This window comes from Desmodus rotundus, chromosome 4 (genome assembly GCF_022682495.2).
Source record: "Desmodus rotundus isolate HL8 chromosome 4, HLdesRot8A.1, whole genome shotgun sequence".
In the NCBI taxonomy this organism is placed as follows: domain Eukaryota; kingdom Metazoa; phylum Chordata; class Mammalia; order Chiroptera; family Phyllostomidae; genus Desmodus; species Desmodus rotundus.
Genome location: NC_071390.1, coordinates 25,334,703 through 25,356,532, shown reverse-complemented (window position 1 = coordinate 25,356,532; position 21,830 = coordinate 25,334,703). Strand labels below are relative to the sequence as shown.

Sequence of the window (21,830 nt, the reverse complement as noted above, 5' to 3'; positions counted from 1 at the left end):
GAGCAGCAGTAACCACCCTGAGACCTGTATACGTATGGGGGTGCGTGTGCACATGTGTACAAGTGGACATTAAGGCTAACGTGTACACCAGGACTAAAATTCTGTTTCTTGTAAAAAGGTTAACAACCTTTATACAGAAGAATATGGAGACTGTGGATTAACTCCATAAAGCACCAGTACATCTGTGTTTTAGTTTTAATATATTTAAATAATTCAAAAAATTTCAGTCTGTGACTACAGATATGTGAAAAGATTTTAATATCTATAGCAACATATATTAGCAATATCAACATATAAACGCTTAATGAGGTTCTAAAAGTAATACACAGTTCCTGAAAAAAAAAGTGCTATGGAGAAACTTCACTTCCTACTTCCCTCACCTATCACTTTAAAACATCCATGTTTCTTAATATGTCATTATTCTTTCTCTAAAATATACTCATCAAGTTCATTCATCTCTTTAAAAAATTATAGTGTTCTCTTCTGTCATACTTAAAAGACGGACTTTTTTCACTTTCCTGGCTCACAGAATCAAGGAAAAAAAGGCGCAACTGTAGACTTGTGAAGACTAACAAGAACTTTGTCCTTCACCTGACTTTCTAGTACTGGGTGAGGACTGGCTGCAACTATCAAAACTCAGTAAGAAGTATACCCTGGATGGTGTGGCTCAGTGGACTGAGTGCTGGCCTGCAAACCAAAGGGTCACCAGTTTGATTCCCAATAAGGGCACATGCCTGGGTTGAGGGCCAGGTCCCCAGTTGGGGGCGTGCAAGAGGCAATCACACATTGATGTTTCTCCCCTTCTCTTTCTCCCTCCCTCCTCCTCTCTCTAAAATAAATAAAATCTTAAAAAAAAAAACCTCAGTAAGAAGTAGTTTGGAGAGACAGCAGGCCTTGTATTAGAATTCTTATACTTTTTCAGCTTAAAAGTATGACTCGAGCAACTTACCATTGTACCAAAAGGAATGGCTCTTGAAGCATGGTAATAAATGGCTATAAAATTGATGAAGAAGGCAGTGCCACACACCATAGCTGGGATAAGGAATGCCCCAATGAACATCTGCTTTATCCATCTCCTTCCTAGAAAAGAAGGAAAACAATGAAAATCAGAGAAATAGACAGACAGGCATATATTAATGTTTAAAGGCTAATTATTTTAGTGCCAAATTATTTATTTAAAATTTTAATGTAAAAAACTTGAAATCTGACCTCCTAATAACTATTACAAAATGACAGCTAGTCAAGACTAGTCCAGCTGGTAAAGCATGTCTAATGGGAACATAGTTTCTGAAGTGGGTGTACCGAAAAAGAGCAACGAACTGTAGTAAAATATTCTAATGATTTGTCCTGGTTCTGCCACCGAACTGCTGTGAACTTGGGTAAGCCTCTCAATCTTTCTGGGCTACAAGTTAATTGGAGTTCTGGATCTTCTTGGAGGTGCCCATGGAGTTACTGGTGAAGGAAGAGCCCAAGTCCCCAAGCAGAGTTTCAACTAGGACAAGCCCATTTTCAACAGTTTTACACATTGGGGTTTCAGGAAAGCTTCACTGGAAGAGAGGTTTCACCACTTAACAAAAAAAAAGTTTAAAACCCTCTGGGTAAAATGGTCCCTATATTTACTGTTTGCTCTCTGATTATGATTATAAATAAATGTTTAAATTTATTTCTATGTCTTAAAAGGAAAAGGCAATGACATGTGTTTCCTGAGCTCTCTCAGCAATAAGAACTACAGATTTGTAAGTTTCATTATTTCTTTATACCTCTTTGGAATGCCAAAATTCTATGTGGTGAGATGAGCACCTGTTATTTAAGTAATAAAGGGAAGGCATTTTTAAATTATGCAGTCAAAAATTTTCAGTCCTGTTCAGTGACTAAGGAAGCACCAAGGAGCTCTTTCTAGTGCGGCGGAGCACACAAGCAAGTGCTCTGTGCAGAAGCGCCTTCACACCGCTCAAGAGCACGCTGTGAAGACTGACCAGTGGGTCGCTATTCCAATTCAGCCCACAACCATAAGAAGCAGGGGCCCAAACAGACCATGCTATAGGAAAAACAAGTGATAAAACCTAACTTTTTTAATATAGAAAGCTCTTTTTAAATATGTCTCATAGAGTTACTGTTCCAAGTCTTGACATTTCTCCAGAAAAACTCCTTGATTCTGAACTTTTTCCTTTACTTAATTTCTTTCTCAGGTAAGTTTTAAGAACCCCTCTTTTCCAAACTAGTACCCAGAATTTGAATACCACCAAAAGGGTGGCAACTGATTAATGTTATGTATTATTTCTCCTATTTAATCCCAAGCCTTTCCTACCATTCTCTCCTCCTGTACTTTCTATTATTTTCTCAGATTCAAGCAAGTATAAATAATTTCCATATTCACCTCTATCTCTTTCCCTCCAATGGTCAAAGAGAATCCCACCTACGTTCCACTGGGTATAATCAGTGGCCCAGGAATCTGCACTGTAGTGCTTCCTACTACTCCCCACAACTTTGGAGACTCTGCTCAAGTAGCCTCTGCTCGAGGCTACCTGGGCTTCAACTTGGGTCTAGAGCATTACCCAGTGACTGAGGACGGTGTGAAGACCCTGGGCCTTGTTGTAGTTCAAATCCTGAGATAACTCTGAAAATTCTTGCTTCTCTGGGGTGACCTCCACAATAACCTGGTTTTTAGGGACAGTTCAGATCAAATATTAGGACATGATCAGACCTCCTCAGGGCACTGTCAATCAGACAGGGACCTTCAGATTATTCCTGGTAAGATGTGATTCCCCGAGGGGCTTTAGTCTGAACTCTGTCAGCTTTTAAACGTAAGTACAGCCAAGTTTGACTGTGTGCTCTTAATTTGTGATCAGATTAAAAGAAAATTTATGTCCAAGTAGGAATAAATTCCGTTTTAAATAAACCTGTTTCTGCTGTGGAGATTTTTCTGGGGCTCATAAACTGTAAACTTCTCAGCCTAACTAGTTTTCACGTCAAATTAAAAGTAGAAGCTGCCTTAGGCATCCTTATTTCCTTAGGATGGTAGTCCTGTAGGATAAGACTCTCGTTTCTCCCTATCTGAAATGCAGAATGTAGAGGCTGAACGCCTCACTAAAATACTCAGAATTCATAATGATACTGCCTCAGGCAAGCCGAAGAATTACCTATACTGAAGGTACGGACCACATTAAGTCTAGTAGGAGCAATAAAAAGAAAATGGTAAACCAGGATACCCTGGAGGAACTTTAAATGATCCTGTGCTCTGAGCTCCTGTAACCGGTAAGTCTGGTGTACTAAAAGAAGACAGGATGCCCCAATGCTGACATCGCTGAGGATGGGCTGGGAAAATCACATTAGGAAGTCACTTAGGAATGTGAATTTAAGGTCTTATAACAACCCTTCATTCCTAACCTGAAATATGCAAATCTACTACTTTCAGCATTTTTCTGATGCTGGAGAATTACAGGGAAAACAAAGAATTCAAGAATAACTTCAATGCCATCTATCACAGAAAAAAACAGCTCACAGAAAAAAATAGCAAGAAACGAGTACTCTGGAATCATCCATGTACCCTCCATCATTCCAGGTCCCATTAGTAGAGAAGGAAGGGAATATTTAAGATGAAGAGCTCTTAACAAAAGACTGTGACACAGAATAAAAGAAATCTTTCTGCAGAGTCCTTTGATAAATATTTAAGAGTTAACAGAAATAAAGAGCTCTCCTTCCTACTCTCCTTCCACTGTTCAGACATTTTACCCATAAACCATAAACATGCCTTTATATTCAACTCTAAAGCTACACACTCTATAAGGAGTTCTCCCATGGAGCACATGGGGGGAGCTAGGTACCTCAAAGCAAAATATTATCAACAACTTAAATACATTCTCTCCTACATGTTCCTCAGGCCTCAATGCACAGTGGACAATGGAGATAATCTATTAATTGTTTACAGTTTTAGGAAATAAAATGCAAAGGTTCCATAAAAGCAAGATAAAACACATAATAGGTTTGGTGGAGATTATGTGAAATGAGATGGCAAAGGATTTTACAATGCCTGTACCACCCATTTTAAATTCCAAATACCTCACCGCAAAATATTAGCATCTATAATTAAAAATACGAGTGATAACTCGTAAGTTACCTCCTTGTCTAGCATACAGACTTCCTCCGAAGTAACCATTCACTGGAGACGTGGCAGCATAGACAAATATGGCCGTACTGAGCATTGACCCCCTCCTGAAAAAGGCAAAAAGACGTGTAAGATAAATTAAAACCAACAACTTAAAAGAACATATATCATATAGTCTATCATATTAACATTAGTTCAACTTCAAAGATAAATTTAACAGGAACACACACATAAAAAATATTCTTTTAAAGACAAGTTACAAGAACAACACCCTAATGTGTGTGCACTGGGAGGATATACAATTTTCATAAACTAACCACCTTCTGGGTAATAACTATTATTATATTCCACTGTCCACCTATGGAGGATACAAAGACGTCATGTAGACTTGAAATATATAGCACTCCTCTGCCCAAACACCCATACTTAATTTCTTAAAAGTGGATGTGTAATAGCTGCATTGCAACATTTAATTTCCATCAATATATAGCTAAATATAAATGTGGTAGTAAGTAAGAATGTGCCACTCCCATGTTTAAAAGATCATGGGTGTCAGAGTCAGTTTAAAAACCAAATCCATTTTTTCAAGAACCCAGTGAAGCAATGCAAGTGTTCACTTATTCCTTCCAGACTATCATTAACAGTTTCAACCCATTTGCTATTTATAACTGGGAGTGTGAGGCTGACTTAGGGCCTACCCATGCTGAAAACTGAAAGGCTGCGTTAGTCTAAGGCCAGTCCCATACCAGCCAGAAGTCTTGGTTTTAGCAGAGGGTTCAGAAAGGCTGCTCATGTGACTGAGAGTCCAAAACGACCATCAGGAATTTAAGTCTACAGTCCCCAGAGACATTTCCACTAAAGGGGAGTTTATCAGTCACAGTCAGTGACAGTTTTAAAAAATCAGATATACTCTCAACCTCTTCATTCATAAACATTCTATGGGCACTTCCTACCCAAAACAGACCATTTTCTTCTACACTGAAAAACCTGCTGAGGTCTGTCCTGCTTGTTCATCTCTCCAAGACTAGAGGGAGAAGCATGTGAGGAGGTGCTTTACCCCCACTTGGCACCTCACCGCTCCACAGAAACTTTCCAAACAGTGGAGGTGGTGGAATTTTTCCGACTTCCCCACACCTTCCCACACACTATGCCTTCTTAAGAGTTAGTATAATACTAATCGGCCTCACACTGATTGCTGATCCTCTACCTAACTAAGTATTTTTTTGTTCTCTGATTGCTACGGTCATCACTGAGGCCAAGTAATTTTCACATGTTACATGATCTACTCTTAATCCTTCAGAATCAATCCTACATTTTATATGCAAGTGTTTCATGTTCTCACCACTTTGTATTCTCATGACTACCTCTATTTTCATTTCCATAGCATAGCGAACTCAGACAAATTCTAGAGTAAGAATACCTAGAGTCAAACACGCCTTACAAATAGCTGTGTAACCTCAGTCAAATTATTTAACCTTCATGGTATTTACTTTTCTCATCTGCAGAATAGAGACAACAGTCTCGTCACAGGGCTCAGGCGAAGACTAAAGGAACTTACGTGTATAAAGCACTTGACATGGAGCCCCAATAATGTTAGTTACTTTTATAGCACACTAATACTCACAGCTTTAGTACTTATCATGTAAGTAACCGAGTACGTTCACATCAAATAAGCACAATATAGAAGAGCCATCAATAGTAACAACAGGCTAAAATACCAATGCATGTCTTTTCTGCTAATTCCATCTATCAGAAGCAGTTTCTTATTTTTCTATAAGCAGAAGAGCTGCTGTATTAAAAAATGAATTGCCAAAATTGTAACACTAACATCTGAGAAGAAACAAAGCAAAACCTTGGTTTCTGGGAAAGGTTACCCACGAGTAGGTGCTAAGATTGTGACTGTACAGTCAATGGCAATTCGGCAGTGACGAATTCAACCCAGTGTTTAATGTAAAGCGTGACTTCTTGGTAGATCTGAAATGCCTTTCTTGTATTTGGGATTTAGTTCATCTGAAATATTATACTCTAAAATATGAACTAACTAGAACACTGAAGTTTAGGTTTTGGTCAATTATTTAAAATAAATATGCTTCTATGGTAAATAAACTACAAAGGTTAAAGAAATACAAGAGCAACTACTACAGAGGAATAGCTTTGTTAATTAATACATGTTCACTTTAGTTCAGTAAGCACTGATTGAGTATTTTCCACATGTGAAGTTCTTCAAGGAGGTACTTTGAGAATTCAATGATAAGTTAAAACCTAGTCATTGCTCCCAGAGAGCTTATTGTCTAGTGGGAAAAAAACGGCTATTTAGTTAAATAATTATTATAGAACCACAGAGCCATTCTTGGGACAACGATTTATTATTTGTCTACCAAATGCCAGGCATACGTAAGAAAGAACGCATTATGAACTGAAACAGAGGTATAAAATAGAACCGGAGGCGAGTGTCATCCTGACTGATGTCTTCCGGGGAAGCGCCCGCAGGCAACCTCTGCCGCCCAGGCTCAGGGAGCGTCTGCCTCAGGGGGGCCGTGGCGCTCTGAGCCCAGCGTTCCAGGACAACTCTACAGGGACCTGAGATCTTTGTAAATGTACTTTTTCTTATAATCCAAAAACCTCAGATCAAGAGTTTCTTGCAACTTGTTTTGTTCACAAATGAAAAATGTACCAGAAACCATGTAAAGGCAGGATAAGAAATTATCCAATTATTCTTCTAACCTCATGTGCCTTCTCCAACATTTTTTTAACTATTACTTATGATGCTTTCTTCTGTTCTATAGAGTCTCCAGTTTTGGAGGTAAACGTGAAGAACTCAGTTAACCGTGAAAGCCTTGTGCTTCTTATGAAGATCTAATTGGATCTTCAACTTTCAAAAAATACCTACTCACTCTGTCACACAGTTCTGGACTACAAGCAACTCTGCTCCTACCTCTAATGGGACATAACCTTTATAACTAACCAAAATGTTCACTAAGGCTACTAAGTTTTAGCATATTATAAAAATATACTTAAACCTGAAGATTATGGTTCATTATTTAATTTGTCTGCCATAATGACATTTATGCTCTTTAAATTCTAACAATTGAAATAAGCAAATATTCAATTATGACTGGCTTAAAAGGTTCAAATGATTGAAACTATTCAAAAACATAAAAATATAATAAAATACCAGGCACTTACTCTGTATATAAGTCTTCTATCATTGCAACAACAATAACAATGAGAGACACAGCAAATATCTGACATCCAGAACCAATGAGGGAGGAAAATATCAGGGGGTGACTTGACGGTCTAAACACATCTCCGTGCACCTGCTTCCATCCATATTCATCTCCTAGGTCTCTATCCTATATACATAAATACGTAATGAGATGAGAAAATCATTCAGAAAAAAAATTAAAGTACAGAAAATAGGTGAACAATTGTAATTACAATTTTACATTTCCTCTCTCCAAACTTATAGCTATTTCAAAGGCTTCAAAATGTCGAGAAAAGAAATTTAAAATTTAATATAATCACTGCCTTAGTAACTGTTACTGAGGCCCAGGAAGTGGTTCCCAGTTGTGGTCAGCCAATCTCAAAGAACGAAAAAAGAAAATGATCTACAAACGAAAGGAAATGGTCAAACTAGGAGAACAGAGCACTGACACTCTGAGCATCCTTTCAGACCCTGCTCTTGCCGTTTGACTACATCATGCCTGTGGCTCACACAGGACCAGGGGCCGGGTGGGCGAGAAAATGGGTATCAACAGCAGTCCCAGATGCCCTAACAATACAGAAATGTCCTTTAGAGCCTAAAACCTAAGAAAACATATGGGAAAAATACCAGGAAAATGATAGTATTTTTAAATAAATGGTATTTTTAAAAAAGGATGCAGTTTTTCCTTTCCTTTTTTAAAAAAGATTTTATTTATTTGTATTTTAGATTGGGGAAAGTAGGGAGAAAGAGGGAGAGAAACATCAATGTGTGGCTGTCTCTTACGTACCCCCCCCCCACACACACAACACTGGGGACCAGGCAGCAACCCAGGCATGTGCTCTAGACTAGGAATCAAACCCATGACCCTTTGCTTTGCAGGCCAGCGCTCAATCCACTGAGCCATACCAGTCAGGGCAAGTTTTTCCTTTTCAAACTGAGTAAGCAAGTACCTAAATCAGTGTTTTTAAAGAATTATCAGTCCCTCAGGATGATGTATTTTTGCGGGAGAGATCCTGGTCAGACATGTTTGAGAAGCACCAAACAGTTTATCTACCCTCTGATACTTCACAATGCACATCAGCATACTAAAATTCAAATCCGTTTAACTGGTTCCCAGCTTATCTAATGGCAGAGCATATGTACATGGAATAGCCATTAACAATCTACAAAGCACTTTTTCTCACTCACGCCATTGTTCTATAATTTTGTAAAAGAACTTAAAAAACAAGCCCCCATCTAAAACTATTAAACGAACTGTAAACTAACCCTTCTGCCCACTCCCTGAATTTTATGCAATATTTAACAATATTAGAAAGATGCCAACACAGGCCTACAACCTCCCAGCTGAAATTTGGAAATCAAAAGCTCTGAAACTGAAAGTCTGTTTCGTAAGTTTGACATATCCTTATTTTGTGGCAAACCTTGGACTGAACTAACAAAGCTTATTTATTATCTGTTTATCCCACTTGGGATGAACATTCTTATGTTTTCCTGAAAAAATTAAGATTTGATTAGAGACCCCTCCAAGAGTTTTATACCTTTTTAAAACCTGAAAATTCTGAAACTCATCTAACCTCAAGACTGTGGACCTGTTATTCCAACATTCAAAATAATGCTGACTTAAATTGTTTTTATAAATAAAATATAAATGTTTGCTCACCATGTCATCCATTTCTTCTTCTTTACTGTACCGGGCATAATCTTTTCTTAAAGTTCTCATTAAAATCATTGAAACTAAGCCCACCAAAAAGATAACCATCATGAAGGAGTTGAAAATTGAAAACCAATGAATCTAAAATAACAGAAAATAAAATATTACCTATATAAAATATCAGTCACAAAAACACAAGATGTTAACACACAAAAAAATCTTTTAAAATTCTGCCATAAAATCGAAACTTCAGACACACTGGGGATGAGTATTCACTATACAAAGGGATAGGCTTTCTTTACAGTAAGCTTCAGGTGCCTGAAAAACATGCTGTTTATAGATATTACAGGGAGAGAACATGGTGCTTTAAAGTCTTTAAAAGTCAAACAGGCCTGGGTAGCACAGGCTCTGCCAATTTCTAGCTACATAACCCGAACTTTCCTACATCAAAAAACAAAGGAAATAATACTATGTTGTGATATGTATGGTTTAATAACATAGATAAAAAGTATAGCACCATGCTTGGCACAGAGCAATAAATAATTAAGTGTTAGTTCCCTTCCCTCTAACTGAGCAACAACCTGAAAATCTCCCTAGACTAAACCATCACAGTTGGCTGCCATGACGTAGGCCACCTTCTGGAATGATCTGCCTCACTTCCAGTTTGTCCTTCTCCACTCTGTTGCCATCACTGTTCACTCCTTTCCAAACTAGCCACCCATGTGCAGGGAACACTGAGGTACCCCCCAGTTTCGTAATGTTCCCAAGGCTCCTCACTTTGATTTCACCCACACACGTCACAAAATTATGTCCAGATTCTGGCTGACATAATCACAAGGTACTACTGTATCCAAGGTGCATCTCAGAACTGAGTGCATCTGGCCTCAACTGAGTCTGCAACACTGGCTAGTAATTCCTTCACATGTTAATTCCCAAAAGTTCCTTAGGAATAGATCCAAACTTAATCTTCTCTCCTCGAGGCACCCCGTTCACTTAGTTTTCTGTATTTAAGAAAACTAAGTATTTAGTTTTCTAAAATACTTAGAAATATTTAGGAGGCTAGCCTTTTATTCCTCCTGTCTATCTCCTAGAAGTTGTTTTTCCTCTTAAATCAATCCTCCTACTAGCCTCTAATCTCTTCCACTCCTCGAGGCGTCTTCCCCCTCATTTTACACCCCTGAACTCATACCCTTCTCCAGCGTCAGCAACCTCCAAAGGTCCGTACCTAAACAGTACCTACTCCCTGGGGCTGTTAAATGGTTTAAGCAAGATAATGAATCTAAAGCATATAACATAGTGCCTGACATATAATAAAACACTAAAAAAAATGAAAACTTACTAGCTTTTAAAGTGTTTGCTTGATCTTTTGTCCAGTCACTCTTTCAATCTTCTTACCTCCCTCCTTTCAATGCCAACATTTTTCAAATGAGGAGACTACAGGTTCGACTTCCTTCACTTTCCCCTAAACACAATACCATCTCACCTGTCCCCCACAAAATTTCTCTCAAAGGCCTGCCATGCACTTCTAAATGGATTCCGAGGTCAACTGGCTGCCCTCACTCTCCGCTCTCCCTGTCACGTTTGACCTTTGCTGACACTACGCCATCCTACTTCACTGACTGCTGCTGCTCCTCTTTCATCCTGGCTGCTGCTCCTCCCCCCCTTTGTGACTTTCCCAAAAGCTTCAGTCTTGGTACTCTGCAGAGACTTCCTCTGGCTCTCAGAACTTTTAACTAGCATTCCAGTGATGATGGCAACACCCTCTGCCACCTATCCCCACCCTGCCCCAAATCTCTGTCCTTCTCTCTCACTCATGTGTCACCATGATCACTGCCACCTAAATGGCCTTCTGGAATTTCAGACTGCCCCAGAGTAAACTATTACTCTTCTGCCTCACATACAACAACTCGCTTCTAATTTCTAACTTCTGTTAATGGTTCTAAGTTTAGGCTTTGAAAATTTGAAATTACCTCTGGTTCTTTCTACTCCTTAATCCTACCTTGGTAATAATTATTAGGCTTTTATTTTCCCTTGAAATGTCTCCTATATTATCCCTTCCACTCCATTCCCTTGCCATCACCACACAGCCTGGTAATTCTAATGGCCTCCCAGTTGGCCTTTATTTGTGGTCTCTCCCCTTCCTTCAATCTGTCCCATAAAAGGTTAGCCAGCGAATCTTTCTGAAGCATCATGTTCATATGTCACTACTCTAAAACTAGTGACATTCCCCGTTTTCTCACATGTCAAATGTAAACGATCTTCCCTAATAGTCTGTACCCTTTGTAATACGGCCACCTCACTTCACCTAGCCAGCCTTTCTTTCCATTGCCCCCTACATTCCATTCCGGCCCATTCTTCCTCCGGGACCCACAAGTACAGCATACCCACTTCCACCTACGTGTCCTTCTCATGATTCTGTCTCACGTGGGACCTATTTCTTTCCGCCTTCGCCAATTCTATCTACTGTTAAAAACCCAACTCAAAAACCCTCTCTTCCATAACACCTCCCACTGACATATTCCAGTTATTCACAGACATAATCCTGCTCTACCTTTCTGTAAGCACACACAGAATTTTTAACATGAAGGACGTCTTGTACAATTAGGACAGGTTTTAACTTGGGCTAGCATGCCGAGTTGTGCACTAGGGTGAAGGACAGTCCTGGCTGTTACCCACTCTGAGGATTTGGGCAAGTGACAAAAGCTATGGCCCTTCCTGAGAAACAGGAGACAGTTGCCTCTGCCTCTTCATAAGATCATTTCTTTCTTCTGTCAACAATTTGCTGCTTACTGATATTACAAAGAAAATAATAAATGCATTCTGTTTCGAAAATTTTGCAAAAAAGCTATATAAATTTAAGTTTATCACTCAAGTATTATTCAAAATTCAAAATCATTCGAAAGCAGTCTATCATTGCATGTTTTTCCCAAGATTTGATTTTGTTCCCACCCTGGAACATTAATTGGACCATTAATTAAAAGGATGAGAGAAAAAATTATTTATGACTCATATCTGCTTTCAGTTAATTTATCAAATTTTTGAAGAGATAAAATGTTTTATATAGTTACTATTTATTAATAAGGAACATTTTATTATGTTAAAATTTTTAACAAAACTAGAGACTCTTTTCTAATCAAAGATATGAACTTTAAACCAATACCTATTATAATGTACTACTAAATAACCTGACATTTTATAATATCACTTTATTCAAAAAATTATAAACTGTGTGATTTTTGAAATTAAAGCAAGGAAAATATGTCTTTTTTTTTTTTTTAAGATGCTAACTCATTCTTTTTTCTTTTTTAAGGATTTTATTTACTTATTTTCAGAGAGAGGGGAACGAAGAGAGAGGGGGAGACAAACATCTATGCCTTAAAGATATATTGATCAGTTGTCTCCCGCAAGCCCCAACTGGGGACCTGGCCCACAATCCAGGCATGTGGCCTGACTGGGAATCAAACCAGCAACCCTTCAGTTCACAAGCCAGCACCCAATCCACTGAGCCACGCCAGCCAGGGCCAAAGAAAATATTTCTTAAAAATAATAAAGAAATCAGATGTCGCAACGGGTTTATTAACCCCGCAAACTGCTGACTCCAGCACCCCTCTAGTGTTACTAATCCTAAAGCAGTACCCTAGGTTTGTCATGAATTTTAGAACGCCGGAGGTAAACGGTGAACTACAGCACCAGTGCTGCCTCCCGCTGAGCACCTACTGTGTGTCAAACGCTGAACTAGGTGCTCTGAACACACTATCAAATGGAATTTCACAGCAGCTCTGCAAGGCATTATAATCCTTGCTTCACTACTAAGGAGACAGAAGCTAAAGAACTAGTAATTTGACGAAGGTTATAGTTAAATGGCAGAGACACAATGTATTCAGCTAGAGCTCCTAAACCTGTACTTGTAGTCATTGTATTAGAAATAATCGCTGCACTTGTGTAATAGATCCCACCCCCTCCTGCATACTTAAGGAAAATCTGTAGTAATTCTCCCCCTCTTCTCCTTCATTGTCCATTTTGGACTCTCTACTGAACCCCATGCAACATTTAAACATGTTTTTCTTACCTCTCAAAAAAAAAAAATCTCCTGACTCCATCTTTTCCACTAGCTACTTTGCTCCGTTAGTAGCTAAGCTTGCTGTCTCTAATTGCTCTCCTCCCATTCCCTTACACTGGCTCTGTTCAGATTCTGCCCCACCACCACACCAAAAGCACTTTGTCAAGTTCACCAATGACTCTAGACGAATTCAACAGTCACTTTCAGAGCACATCTTACTTGACCCATCAGCAACAATTCAGAACTAATCTCTCTCTCCCTCCTTCATTACACACTTTCTTCTCTTGACTTCCAGAACCATATAATCTTTCCCCCCTACTTTACTGGTATCTTCTCAGAGCCCTTAGCTGGTATCTCTTTCCTCCATTTCCCCCAAACTTTTATTACTGCCCCCATGGATCAGTCCTTGGTCCTCTTCTATTTCTACATACTCTTCCCTGGAAACCGCACCCAGTCTCGTAGCTCTCAATACCATCTGCATGCCAATGGCTGCAAAATTCGTATCTCTAGCCCAGATCTCTCTCCTGAACTCCAGATTGGTATGTCCAACTAGCTAGTTAGTAACACTATTTGGATTTCTTATACACACTGCAAAACTCACACACCCTCAGCTGTACTCTGACCTTCCCCTCCAAAGGTCCTCTCATCATCCTCATGGTACTGAGGTCATCAGTTACACCTCTGAAATCCACAGCCCTAACACAGTGCCCTACACATGGCAGATGCTCGTTAATGTTTGCTAAACTGATTGGAGCACATACTGAATATCTTAACATACACAATTTACCTACCCTATGTTGGAAAAAGGATGGATCAAGATATTTGTCGAATCGATCTTCAAATTTCACATCTGACTTTTTCCATTTTACCTGAAAAAAAGTTTTCACTTGAAAATCAAGGCCAGTAAGCATATTAATAATCTTCCAACAAAATCTGAGCAAAATTTGAAAAGACTGACACATAGAATAAGAAATTAGAGAAATGGTGGAAAATTACTATCAACTTCAGAAGTTGAAACACGTGTGATAAACTAACCAACTTTCCTCTCTGCAATAACAAAACTTACAACTTTACTAAGAGGGACCATTTCAGTTTGCAAGAATTATTAACTATTGCTGACTTATATACTCTATAAATGTGATAAGAACTCAATTAGACCAATTAAAATAAGAATCTATAGTCTTTATCTTTAGATTACAATAGTTTTATTACAATTATCAAATTTCTTCATTAATTCAGTTGTACAAATATTATTTGCACTGGGTACATATGTACAAAGCTTGAAAAACTTTCAAAATTGTCTATTAGCAACTGACTCATTCCAAGTACCGGGGAAAAAACTGGCAGAGAGAGAAGCTACCTACATTGGATTTCTCTTCTTTCCACTATTTTTAATCTTAATGGAACCGAATTAACTTGACAGTTGCAAAGGACTCTGACAAGCTCTTACTCTGCAGAAGTATCTTATTCCAACTGATAAAGCAAAATATGGTGAACTATACCCATCCAGTACTTTTCAATACAACATCAGCTCTATCTGCAACAGTAAAAAGGAAAGAGAACAACACGGAACGCTGCGATCTAAAAACGTAACCATGTTCAGGACCGGGGGTGGGGTGGAGGTGGGAGAGGGTGTAAGGGGGATAAAAGGTAATAGAAAGAATACAATAAAAATAAACTATTAAAAAAATATATTACCACCTGGTCTTCAACCCAGACTATTAGATCAGAAGCTACGGGGCTGGAGCCCACTAGGCACTGATAGTTTTTAAAAGCTCCCCAAGTGATTCTAATGTGTAGGCGGGACTGAAAACTAATGCCCATATCATAAAACTTATCAAGAGTGGTATCAGAACAAGCACGGTCTCCTGTGTCCCACAGAGAGATCACGCTGGCACATCAGGTTGATGCCCGGGAGATGGTGTCAGTGACAGCAAACAGTGACACCCAATGGGAGTAAGTATGAGGCCCAGCTGCTTGGGTAGGAAGTATGAGGCATCTTTGTCTAGTGCAGGCGTGTCAAACTCATTTTCACTGGGGGCCGCAATCAGCCTCGAGGTTGCCTTCAAAGGGCTGAAATAATTTTAGGACAATATAAATGTAACTACTCCTTAACTGTTAAGGAGTTGAAATCACATTTGGCCCTTTGGAGGCAACCACGAGGCTGATGCAGCCCCCGGTGAAAATGAGTTTGACACCCCTGGTCTAGTGGCTCTGTCATTCTGTCTTATGCAGAACACAACCTAGTTTTTTGGCATTTCTTGCCTGACAACCAACCACTCCTGGTCTCAGAGCCCCATTCTTAAAACTAGTCGAAATGTTCACGTTTACCGATGTAACAAAAGCTCCTTTCATCAAGAAGTGACTGTGAATTCAGGAGTCATTCCAAGACAAGAGGTAGAGACAGTTTCTGTGTTAAATTTTAAGAGGCTTTTAAATATTTTAATAAAGAAACTCACTGGGGTAGTTCCTTAAAAAAAAAAAAAAGTAACCATGTTAACTAGTTACAGTGGTACATGGTAGCGAATGGAAGGTCCTGCAAATGCATGACTTGTATCTAACACTACGGACCTGAAGCCAATCTTCTCCCTGCTTTTAAGAAGCTTACTTACATACATTGAGGAAATACAGTTTTAATAATATTACTTGTCATCCCATTTCAAACTATTTTCATTTACTAAAGCTATAAAACACAATTAATTTTTGATATTAGGTCACAAACACTTCTCCCAGTACACAGTTATTTTAATACTTACTGAATATGACATCTGGATTTTAGTATTGGGAACCAATTTCACCTTTCCTTCACTAGTTAGATTAACATCAACAATTCGATTTCCATTAAACCCTATTTCAAGTTTTTTGTAGGTCCAAAGATAGTAATCTTCTCCATTTTCATCTGCTTCACCAACAATACCTACAAAAGAAATAACACTTTATACAAGGTAATTTCATTTAATGTTTAAAATACATTAGAACCAAAACGTCATGAAGTGTTTTTATAAAGAAGTAAACTTATCATTACTCTGCATGGTCAGAAAACAGCAGAAGTGCAGGCTGGGCTTCTACTCTTTGTTAACTACTTGGCAAACATAAATCATGGTCACACCATGGTTAAAAAAAAAAGTGATGACATAATCTCATCCTCAAAGTTTATGCTTTATCATTAGTATCACCTTCACTGTAGTATTTATCACCTTATCTGTGTATACTCCCTAATAATTCAAAATTTCAGGCAAGTGCTATCTGACCATCTGGCAAGGCTATCCATCGATTCAGCGGTGGTAAACTAAAATTCAAACTAAGGTCTCCAGAGGCCCACTCCGGTACTTTCTCTAATTACCTACGATTTACCATTCCTAGTAAGCTGCACATGTGTGCGTGAGTACCAAAACCTAAAACGCCTCCTCCTCTACACCTGAAGTTCTGGGTCTATCCCTAGGAACTCATAAAATGAAAGGAGACCTGAAACCATAAAAATCCTAGAAGAAAACATAGACGGTAAGCTTTTTTGACATCACTGTTAGCAATATCTTTTTGGATATGTCTCCTCAGACAAGGGCAACAAAAGCAAAAATAAACGGGAATATACAAAATTAAAAAGCTTATGAAGAGCAAAGAAAACCATCAATAAAACGAAAAGGCGACCTGCTGACCTGGAGAAGATATGTATGTACAAATGATTTATCCAGTAAGGGGTTACTACCCAAAGTATATGAAGAACCCATACAACCAGATATCTCAAAACCCAAACAATCCAATTAAAAAACGGGCAGCGGACCTGAACAGACATTTTTCCAAAGACACACAGATAACCAACAGACACATGAAAAGATGCTCAACATCACTAAGCATCAGAGAAACGCAAACCAAAACCACGAGATACCACCTCACACCTGTCAGAATGACCACTATCAAAAAGATAGGAAATAGTAAGTGTTGATGAGGACTTAGACAAAAAGGAATCCTCATACACTGTTGGAGGGAATGTGAACTGGTGCAGCCACTATAAAAAACAGCACGAAGTTTCCTCAAAAAATTAAAAATAGAACTACCACAAAACCTAGCAATTCCACTTCTGGTATTTATTCAAAGAAAACAAAAACACTAATTGAAAGACATGCCCTCCTGTGTTCATCGCAGCATTATTTACAATGGCCAAGACATGGACACATCTGAAGTGTCCACTGATGAATGACTGGATAAAGAAGTGGTGGAAATCTACAATGGTATACTACTCAGCCATATAAAAGAATGAAATCTTACCATTTGCAATAATATAAATGGACCTGGAGAGTATTATGCTAAGTGAAATAAGTCAGACTGAGAAGATTTTACTTATATGTGGAATCTAAAAAACAAGATAAATGAACAAATAACACAGAAACAGACTCACAGATTCACAGAACAAACTGGCAGTTGCCAGAGGGACAAGGGGTGGGAACGTGGGCAAAATAGGGGCAGGAAATTAAGGAGTACAAACTTCGCCCAGTTATAAAATAGTAAGTCATGGGAAATACATAGCATAGAGATCCAGTCAATAATACTGTAATAACTCTGCATGGTGACAGAAGCTAACTGGACTTATTACGGTGATCACTGCATAATGTATGTAAATATTGAATCACTGCATTGTACACCGGAAATGAATATAACACTGTAAGTCAATTATACCTCAATGAAAAAAGTGTTGAAGACAAATGGTACTGAGGCAAAGCTTAAAATAGTCATTTTGATCATGACCTGCCATGATGGAAGGGGAAGACCCAAGCAGTGTGAGGGCAATAAGTGGTAGCTGAGGACCTATCTCTTATGCTCATATACTGTCAACTATTTATACCACGTTTCCTACCCACACCTGTATGTGTCCCAAAAGCCTTATGCTCTAAAAGTTCATCCTTAAGGCCTTCGCTCTATGATCAATGCATTTTGTTTAAGTATTACAGGAGAAAAAAAGATTATTTCTTATTAAGGATTGTTTATTAACTAAACTTGTTCTCTCTAATTGGTATAAGTTTAAGGAAAATTGTTTTGTTTGGGGTTGTAAAGATAATGAAAGAATCCTTCTATAAATTAATTTCATCAAGGTTTATTTAGCTACCTACCCTGAAAATTCTGGGGGTGGAGAGACAATTACAGCAAGTAAGAAGCTATTCTCAAAGGGGCTCTCAAGCCCTGGCCAGGTAGCTCAGTGGGTCAGAGCATCATCCTGCTATGCCAAGGTTGTGGGTTTGATCCCCAGTCAGGGCACAAACAGGAAGCAACCAATGAGTGCATTAGTGAGTGGAACAACAAATCAATGTTTCTCTCTCAAATAAATAAATCTTAAAAAAAATTAAAAGCACACTTTAAAAAATGATAAAAATATAAAGTAAAATAAGAGATTCTCAAACCTTACCCCAAGAAAAACCAAAGATTTTTTCTGACAAGGATTCCTATGGTTCAGACATTCTAGAACACCCACAAGAACCTTCCCTTAAGCACTGCAAACCCTGTAATCCCAGAGCTAAAAAAGATGTAAGACAAGAAAGGACAATTGCCACATTTAAGGAGACCCACAGAAATGACTGAAAGAAACCTAAGGTCCCAGACAAGAAACCCATAAGCAATTGAAAACACCAGAAGAGACTGTTCTCTCATCAAAAACAACAATAAAAATCCCCCCAAAACAGAAACCCAGACTGATGGGTTCTCCTCAGAAATCACCAGCAAATGTTGAGCATATGTTCCTGCTACCCTCAGAGCTGATCACAGAAATGTCTGTTAATGTAGTACTAATTATAGTCATTTATATGAAATGCTTACTATTTATACCTACTTAACATAAAACACAGTAACAACAATGCATACAATTATATCTTGAGATGAACTTTCTTGTAAATTTCATCTTCGCAGCGCACTGAACTCTGATCTCATGAGTTCAGTCTTTTAGTTTGCTGCTTATGAATATAGTAGTCTGCTAACAATTTTAAGAATCAGAGTGTTAATTTTACATAAGAACAGGTGCCCAACCCTCCCCCCCAACCAAAAAAAAAAAAAGGGCTAGTATAGAAACCACTAAGAAAAATGTGATCGAATATGCTGGGTATGATAGCTGGCTGTGCCTTGCACTTTGAATAACTTCAGTCTAACACAAATAATGTTTGGATTATGAATAAGGCTGTATTAACTATGCCATAGCTCTTCTCCATTAAAAGGGATAAACAAACTAAACATAAAAAGTTAAACATAAAGAACAGAAAATATTTTAAACATACAGGGTTCTGTAAAATAACACAGAAAGTAGCAAAACAAGTCATTTAAAACCTACCATATCAAAAACCCACCAACCACAGTTTCACATGAGAGAAAACCAGAATAAAACTTCAAAGTCCTATTTTGTTCCTTTGATTGCATTTGATAATACAAGTCAAAATAAGATGTGAGAAAAATGGGGGCAGGGGGAATACTTCAGATTGTTCAAAGCACCTTTTAATCCCTCAAATATAAAAATTTATACTACATAAAAGTTCTATTTTGAGGGAGTTTCATGTAAGGTTTGGCTACGTCAAAAACCTTTCAAGTAACAAGGGACCATAAAACTGGTATTAAAGTCATTCTATGGAAAGTAATGAAAATACATTTACTGATTCAGTGTAAGATCACCTTTAGAGTCACCTTTATGTAGAGTCATTACATAAATCCTGCTTATTATGCAAATATTCCCCACCTTGAAATACAACGTACAACACTTACCCCATATTGGTAAGTCATCTATGTACATCTGGTACCAGTAGTGGTTTTTGATAGCGTACACGAAAGCATCTCTCTTTTCTTTATCTAAGTCAACTTCACAGTAAGTGGCTGGCATCACATCATCTGCATAAAATAAAAATTGCAAATTAACACACTGGTTTACAAAATAGTTACAGGAAAAATAGTAAGAAAAAAAGTCAACATTTCCGAAGCTAACATTTCTGTGTATGGTAGTTGAATATGGTGATAAACAGTGGACGTTCAGTACACAGTTCTTTCTTTTAGGTGTGTATGTTTAAGACTGTCAGGAGGGGCAAAGGGGGGAAATTGGGACAACTGTAATAGCATTATCAATAAAATATTTTTAAAAAAGACTTTTTACAATAAAATACTTTTAGTCATTTTTATTTTCAAAGATTATCTTACTAAGTGAAATCATTCCTTACATAGAGAAAATTATATAACATTTACAAAGCAACTTTAAAATGAATAAGTTGGTTTAAAGAACAAAAATTTAAAAGCTTAAACACACAGGGAAATTTTCATTTACATATACAACAACCTAAGAACATGATCTTATAGAGCGCTAATGATTTCTAGCTATAAGAACTCTGACATAAATATTCATTTGAACATTCTTGGAAATGAAAGTCACTGGAAGCCACAAATTCTATGAGGAATCCCAGTGATTCTTCATAATTAGCAAGATTAAAAGGCAAACCTCTATGTAGCAGGCAGCACTGTTTATAAATTACCCGAAAGTTCCCTAGAGATGAGTCACTTCCACTCCCCAGTGCTTTAAAAAATACTACCATGATACTGCTCATATGGTCTCAAACATAAACCTTTCAAAAATGTTCTTATGATTGTTAGTTTCTAAACAAAACAAAACCTGAAAAAACCTCAAATACCCTGGATATCAAAAGGACTGAACTGGTTTTGTATATTACTTAAGCAATTAGGAAAAAAATAAATATTAACAACAACGAAAAAGCAGTTGTTTGTTGTTAAGTTTTCCTGTACTATAATATTGGTTACTCAGAACTTGAAATGCAATTTCCATAAGAAACTCTGCTAAATTTCCTTCTCTCTCTCTCTCTCTCTCTCTCTCTCTCTCTCTCTCTCTCTCTAATATCTTTTCAGAGACAAGGGAAAGGAGGGAGAAAGAGAGGGAGGAAAGAACCGATGTGCAAGAGAAACACCAATCAATCAGCCGCCTCTCACACACCCCAACTGGGGACCTGGCCTGCAACCCAGGCATGTGCCCTGACAGAGAGTTGAACCAGTGACCTTTCAGTTCACAGGCTGGTGCTCAATCCACTGAGCCACACCAGCTAGGGTGACAGTTAAATTTCTTAAATGTTGACTAAAACTTCTTAAACATAATGTGCAGCTGAACCATGATTAATAGCCATCTATAACAATATTTCTAAAAGAAATAGCAATCTGCATTGTAACTCCAGACACCAGCAACATGTCCCAGATCCTCAAGAGGATAGCTCCGCCTTATTACAGCGCAGCCCAGAGGGGCACGCCAAGACCGCAATACAGAAGACAGCAGGAAACACTGAAGTCCCACGAAAGACAAACATGAAGATACTCTCATTCTCAAAGTGGGGCAAGAAAACTGCTTTGTCTCCAACAAGAATGGGTCCCACGGATTTTCTTCCTACCCCGGCCCTCTTAGGCAGCAAGGAATTTAGGATTTTCATAACAGCAAAAACTGAGGGCAAGCAGAGAAGGAAGGGAGGGTGAGGACACAGACTGCTCCAGAGGGTTCCTACAGCAGGAGCTAGGAAAACTGGCAGCCGGAGGACCCCAAAGGGGATCTCCGTGGACTGTGAAAAGGTGCGAAGGGCAGCAGACGACAATGACTGCAGTGGGGAGAGTGCAAACCAAAGGAAGGTCCAAGTTTGAGCAGTAACAAATGCCCACAGTGGCCGCGGGAAACTTCATAGCCACCTCTCTGCAAAGCCACCGAATTCCTTGCAGTTACAACCAGACATTCGCTGATAATTGTCATTAACAATGACAATATGCAGTTTCACATGTGAAGTTCTGAGATCCACAATAT

The 21,830-nt window shown here is 38.4% G+C and overlaps 1 protein-coding gene across 2 annotated transcripts in view; it reads right to left on the bottom strand.

The window, feature by feature from the left end:
- TM9SF3 (transmembrane 9 superfamily member 3) overlaps positions 1–21,830 on the bottom strand; it is a 57,695-nt gene that overhangs the window by 18,554 nt on the left and 17,311 nt on the right. For both annotated transcript variants that reach the window (XM_024563232.4, XM_045197474.3), the window contains 7 exons: positions 19,757–19,879; positions 15,778–15,938; positions 13,813–13,890; positions 8,971–9,102; positions 7,292–7,458; positions 4,118–4,212; positions 950–1,080 (listed from right to left, as the gene is read on the bottom strand). In XM_024563232.4, coding sequence (XP_024419000.4) covers positions 950–1,080; positions 4,118–4,212; positions 7,292–7,458; positions 8,971–9,102; positions 13,813–13,890; positions 15,778–15,938; positions 19,757–19,879 — 887 coding nt within the window. The remainder of the gene's footprint in view (positions 1–949; positions 1,081–4,117; positions 4,213–7,291; positions 7,459–8,970; positions 9,103–13,812; positions 13,891–15,777; positions 15,939–19,756; positions 19,880–21,830) is intronic.